At 40.5% G+C, this 6,903-nt stretch overlaps 1 protein-coding gene across 1 annotated transcript; it reads right to left on the reverse strand.

Moving 5' to 3' along the window:
• Positions 1-5,300: 5,300 nt before the first annotated feature.
• On the reverse strand, positions 5,301-6,602 carry LOC139467001 (uncharacterized protein KIAA1958-like). The gene is made up of 3 exons (XM_071248708.1): positions 6,251-6,602; positions 5,768-6,017; positions 5,301-5,553 (listed from the first exon to the last, which is right to left on the reverse strand). The coding sequence occupies exons 1-3, from the start codon at positions 6,600-6,602 to the stop codon at positions 5,301-5,303; spliced, it is 855 nt and encodes a 284-aa protein (XP_071104809.1).
• Positions 6,603-6,903: the final 301 nt, after the last annotated feature.

Consider the following 6,903-nt stretch of genomic DNA (forward strand, 5'->3'; position numbering starts at 1 on the left):
GATGTTATTTTGGGGAAGTCCAGGGAGGGTTTAACCCTTTGCAGTGACATTCTTATAGCTCAATATCATCACAATTGTGACTTTAGGTGAGTTCTCGTACTAATATCCATATAGTTTAGTGAGGGATTTTCCAGAATAACATTTCGGGTGTTTTTGTCTTGCCATACCGTTTTAACCAAAGGTTTTATGTGTGTCCCCAGAACGATAATATTGCCTGCTCTCTTCTTAGTATCAATGGGAGTTCTCCTGTTTCTACTTGTAGTGCTTCTAGTGAAGTGCCTGCTGCTGCACTCGTGGCCATCATTAGGGCTTTGTATTGTATTGTATTCTGTGGAGGCGGCTCTAGACAGTATTTGATGCTGAGTGAAAGGCCTCACAACCATAGTCTATTTTTGATCTGACAAGTGATTTGTAGAGGTCCAGCTGAGTGTCTATCGATGTGCCCCAACATGTGCCTGAAATTGCCCGTAATACGTTCAGGTCGTTTTGACATCTGCTTTCTACATGTTCTATATGTTTGCGCCAAGTGAGGTGTTGATCAAGGATCACCCCAAGGAATATTGCGGATATTTCGAATTTGATTGGTTTACCTTTGATGGAGAAATGTTTTCTCTCTCCACTCTCCTCTCCTGGTATGTTAAGAAGATAATACACTTCCGCAACCCGTCTGTTTTCCTGTGGAGATGTTTCATTCGATGTGGTGGAAAGGTACAACTATTTTGGTCTGGTAAAGTCTGTCAGCCAGCAGAGCACTAGGACTTGTCATTCCTAAATCCAAAGCGATGGGTGGGTTTCCTTACAATGCCTTTACCAAATTGTATGAAACTGTCATCCTGCCTGTAATCACATATGGAGCATCAATCTGGGGTGTTAAAGATTTCAGTGTGGTTAACAAGATCCACAATCGTGCCTGCAGATTCTATCTTGGAGTTGGGAAATACTTGCCAAATAATGCTGTTAACGGAGACATGGGTTGGACACCTATAACTGTTAGCCAGTGGTCGGTCAGTGGAGGAGACTCGTTAACATGGACGAGACTAGGCTGAATAGACGAGTCTTTGTATGGGGTGAGAAGAAGCAATCACGGAGGTGCAAAAACTGGAACTACTACGTCCATGACTATTTTGAAAAGATGGAAATGTCTGCATATTGTGACATCAACACACTTATGTCAAATTATGTCCTTAATCAGGTGCTGAGTTTTGCAACTAGAACAGTTCTCTAGAACATGGGAAGAAAATGTGAGAAACGATAGTACTGCGTACTTATAGATTATTTAAATCCGCCTATTCTACAGAACCTTATGTCACAAAGTTATTACCAAAATCACACCGTAGTGCTATGGCCAAGTTTAGATGTGGGGTCGCCCCAATCCGAATAGAGACTGGTCGGTATGAGAACCTCCCTGTAGATCAGCGTAACTGCCCACTGTGTTGTAATGAGACAGAAGATGAGACCCACGTTATACTAACATGTCCTGTATATGATGATCTGAGACATGCCATGGAATGTACTGCATATGAGATGAATGAAAGTTATTATGATTTTAGTGATGTTGATAAACTATGTTGTTTGTTCTCCTCTAATGATTTAGTAAATATTGTTGCCAAAACCACTTATGCAATACTCGAACGTAGGCGTCGTCTTTTATATAGCACATAGTAATGGGTGCATCTATTTTTAGCTATTGTATTTTATACCTTTTTATTTTCAGATTAATTATGTTGTAAATATTTTAGATTTAGTCTCTCATAATTCCAAAAGGAATGGTGTGTGTATATTTTAAAATGTTTTATCTATGTATTTATGTATGACTGTACACACAGTGAGACGTAAATAAAATATCCGTCTGTCTGTCTGTCTGTGACCAGGCAGTTACACTGGTCACACTTGACTGGTCTGTCTGATGATTGGGTCGTCTGATAAATGGGCTGTCTGACAATTGGGAGTGAACCCTTTGTACAATGTACTTCCTAGATCAACGCTTCTGTATAACCAATTGGATATAGCCGTGTTCTTTCTAACATGTGTAATCTATAGGCACATATTCACATATTATACAGTACTTGTTTCCAGCTGCAGACATAGCTTCACCGATCATCTTTTAGTTATGTGTCTAAACCAGCAATGTAACATCTGCCCAGGTCTCGTATACCTCGCACGTTTCAATTATTAAGCATTCATTCTACCATTCATTAACTTTCTACTCCTCATCTACTTCATTTTTACCTCACCTTTCACATAATATTTATTCATCTTCTCTTTAATGTATGTCTTCCAAAAACTTTAAATATTCATTCATCTTAATACCCTCCATCAACCTCGTCGACCCGTGACGATCCAAGGTAGAACAGGTCTTCAGCAACCCATGCTTGCCATAAAAGGCGACTATGCTTGTCGTAAGAGGCGACTAACGGGATTGGGTGATCAGACTTACTGACTTATGCATGTCATCGTATCCCAATTGCATGGATCGATGCTCATGACATCAATGACTGGATTGTCTTGTCAAGACTCGATTATTTACAGACCACCGTCATATAACTGGAATATTGCTGAGAGCGGTGTTAAACAAACAAATAAACATCAACCTCATCACTCGTAATTTGTATGTAATCCAACTTCCGTTTTTCAGTTTCGTATTCTCATACCTATAAATTCATGCTTAATAATGTATGTCTTTTGATATTACCATTTTCCTTGTACATCTAAAAAAGGTTATTCCCTTGTTTTATGAGCAGTACTTCCTATTATTATAAATATCATTTCCCAGCATCCTTTTTGTTTACATAACTGGTACGTGGTTATCCTTCCTGTAAACCTTCCTGTTTATGCTTTGTCGCCATTTTGAAGCCTTTGTTTAATGCTATCAAAAATCTTTATTTATCCGCGTTCCAGTACACAATCGATGCGTTTCGTTCCACGAATGTGATCTTCTAGCACTCAAGATGGCATCATGTAATTCTAATCGAATCAAAGCTCGCAAAACAAGTATAAATTCCGTCAACCGAGAAGTCGCACCAAATGACCTACAATCGTCAGTGGAAGGGGCAATTCGACAAACACATCGATCTGCACGCCAGAACACAGAACCATATTTCTGAACATCACGATCCAAACTCACTGTATGTTGCGTGTCAGTACCAGCGTCCTGGACACGACGTACGATTCTTCAATTGTATCAGGAACACCAGATACGCTGAAGCCAGCCAACAGCAACTGTGGCGTCACAAGACAGCGAAAACGACCAAAACGACAATCACAATGAGAGAGAGGTCAGTCGCCATCCTAGGCAGGGGTCATCTTTGGATGCAGTAAACAGCTCCAGTAACCAGACGATGTTGAAGATCTGCTGCTAATTAACAGACCACAGCCTAAAGTCTGGAATCATTTGTCATCTCAAGAAACCAGATTAGATCTCTCGCCACTGATGTCATCACAACAACCTACAGTTGCCCACCTGCAAAACAAACTACAAGAATTGCACCAATACCTCAGAGACAGAGGCATTACTTCCATTCAAGACACATAAATCACACAGTCCTGCAGAATGTCCCAACTTCTACTTGGACATCTGTCCCTCAACCCACATGTAAACAAGAGAGTGGTCCCATCTGATCCGCTCCCCTTTATTCATACAGTTTCACCAGACCTCAAAAAGAAAATTCAGGAAGGTAATTATGATAACTTTGGCATTACTGTTACTACCCAATCAAGAATTTGTAAGGCCACGTACTGCCGAAATCAGTGGTCAAGTTATCCATCTCAAAGAAGACATTTAACATTGGGGGAATTTCTTGAGTCATTTGTCATTTATCGTGACATTTTCTGTGGCAGAGATGCCGAATTGCACAGGCAATTAGATGGACATCAGACAAATGTGATTCAGTTGGCTAAATTGTTCGGGGGCCCAGCCTTCTACAATTACCATGTAATGTTCGCACAACGAGTACCAGTATACGTTGAGATTGATGAACCTATTGATTGGAGCCTGCAAGATCAAAACATTTGGACAATTTGTATAGCTGGATTAAAAGCCAAAGCCTGTGGTGTATGTAACAGTCTTACTCATCAAATAGAAATGTGTCCTATCATTGCCGAGCACTCGAGAAGCCCAGTGCAACGTTCCGTTACCCAGCAACCATGGCATTCCATGCCCAAAAAGCAGAGTGGTGATGACACTCAAGGTCGCCGTAGAAGGACCTGAACTGTGTAATAATTTCAATTACTACTCCATTGTTTTGCAAGTCACAGTCTTTGCCAGTGCAAGAAAGCCCATTCATTCAGCACCTGACTATCCAGTATAGTGCCCGACGGTTTTGTGTTAACACCAGTGAAGGTCGACATGTTGTCTACAGAATTAGTCAATCATCCGCTACCAACTTTGTTAACTACATTATATAAGGTTTTACCTATGGATTCGACCCTATGGTCTATCCCCTACCTGACACTGTTAACGGATGTGGTAACAATCTCAGTGCAAGAAAAGATCCAGATATTGCTCTACAGTTGGTCCACACGGAAGTGAAGAAAAGGTACGTTATTGGTCCCTTTACCAAGACACCATTCCCGATTGATCGAGTCAGCCCACTTGGTATTGCTATTGGCAAATACAACCACAAGAAGAGGCTGATACTGGAATTATAAACCTCTAGTGACGTCACTCTATTGTCTCGCCAGGGTCTTCTTTTACCGACTAAACCTCTACTGGTAGTTTACCGGGCATTCCCAGAGTAAGCCCCGGGCATTCCCAGGGTAAGCCCCGGGCATTCCTAGGGTAAGCCCCGGGCTTTCTGCAAGAAATCCCGGGAGATTTTCTACTGAAAGCCGGGGTTTTGTCCCGAAGAATACCCTCTGTATTGAATTACCTTTCTGCATGAAAAAACAACAACAGAACATGGCTCAACTAATTATTGATATTAGTTGAAATTGAAATTGAGCGTCACAGTTCGATTTGGTTTGTCTTCAGGTCTTTGGTCATCTGCTCTTTTCGGATAAGTTCATTTTTTTTGACATACTAAGTATGTCACAGACCGTTGCCTTTTGGTTGTCAGAAGTTCTCTTGTAATTTCGAACGGCATCGCTCCGATGTCCTGAAACAGATTGTTTAGATGAGTGAAAGTATTACACATACAGCATACATATACACTTAAAAACTATTACAGATTCCAAAAACACCAATATTACCATATATATCATAAATAAAAGACCATCTAATAATTATCTTACTGGTTTTGAAAAAATATTTCTTTGATATGTTATGACTTTTGCTGAAAAACAATTTCTTATTACTGCAAGACTTAAATGTTTATCAACCTACCGGTAATTTCGCAAATCATTTGTTCATCAACGTCACCTTGATACAATCGAGTGGCTGCCGTGGCTCTCAGGGAATGGTTTGTCTTCATGCCCTCAATACCGGACGTCTTGCACAGTCTTTTGACGGTAACTTGTAAGGTGTTGTGGCCGATGGCATTTGCAGTATACCAGTCTTTTGACGTTCTAGTCCTTCTTGGAGTGAAGTAGAAGTATTCAGTATGTTCACCAGGTTTGCTGGGGGAAATAAGATAGAAACGGACACTTGTAATACTTGTTTTTGTGAAACAATGCATTGAGTGGGCGGATACACCACCTTCTGAAAATTTCATTCAAAATTTAGAATATAGTCAAGATTTATATAAAGCGATTATCAAATACATAATTCCCAAACCCCTAAATAAACGTCTAGGTAATACATGCAATATGCATTGGTGTTTTTAACACTTACCACAAAGACCTGTACTTTTCAAAGAGACGCACAAAACATCTTTTAGGGTTGTCCGTGTTCTCATACGCTCGAACTTGTTTCGGTACCAGCTTCCTGTGCTTCAGGCCGCCGTGATTAGTCTTTGACGCGTCTTCCGTGTAGAGTAGATACTTTCTGCCATTATCGTCAGTGTGGGGACCTGTTATTTGGGGGTTCGAGAACAGCCTCAGCGCTCTATGCTCTCTTCCTCCTCGCAGTGCGAAATGCAAACCTGTGTAAATGTTCGAAAATGTGTATTATAGTGTATTTTTGTGTATGAACAATAATGAAAATTCAGTTAATTATTTCAACAAACTGTTAAACTTTTGTGTTCAAAAAGGTTCACACATAATTATTTCAATTTTATATGTGAATGAACAAATTCCAATGATTTAGTTTATACTATTTCTAAAAGTGATTTTCAAAGATATAAAGAAAAACAACAGTGTGATTCACTTTACTTACCGGTAAGATAAAGAACCGTATCCACAAGTTGCTGAGGGTCGTCTTCGCCTAATGAACCGCTACTCCACAAGCGCTCTTCGTCGTCCATTGATATAGTTTCAGTTTTCTTCCTGGCAGAGTTGCCCAGTCCTTTTTTAGAAAGTTCCTTCATTAAAGCGTCCAGACATGTTCTGCTCTCTTCAAACTGTTGATCCTCGAACAAATTAATGTCCTTTCGCCCTTTAAGCCTCAAGCTACTCTGAAGAGTGGTAAACAGTCCATGTACAGAGTCCGCCGTGTACTGGGTGCCGTCCACTTTCCTCGCCTCAAAAAGGAAATATTTGAAAGCGGTGTTCATAGTAGATAGGCTCATTTCGACTATATCCTCTGTCAAGCACTCTTGCGGTAATTCCAAATTGTCCGCAATTGACCGTGACCTGCGTTCTTCTTGCCACCGTTTAAACGTTGAGAATGCCCAGTCATTTTTATAACGTGTTGTTCTAGGGACACAGATCTCAATTTTCTTGGCTATTTCACGCTCGGAGAGTGGATCTCAAAAAAGGAAGTTAAAGTCATCACTTTCTTTGTCTTCTTCAGCACAGGATGCCGATTCTTTAAAAACTGACTGCGTCAGAAATAAATCGTTGTCGTCTGCGTCCATCCTCTCCAGTGGA

Source organism: Haliotis cracherodii, unplaced genomic scaffold, assembly GCF_022045235.1.
Source record: "Haliotis cracherodii isolate W230 unplaced genomic scaffold, xgHalCrac1.p SCAF_19, whole genome shotgun sequence".
In the NCBI taxonomy this organism is placed as follows: Eukaryota; Metazoa; Mollusca; class Gastropoda; order Lepetellida; family Haliotidae; genus Haliotis; species Haliotis cracherodii.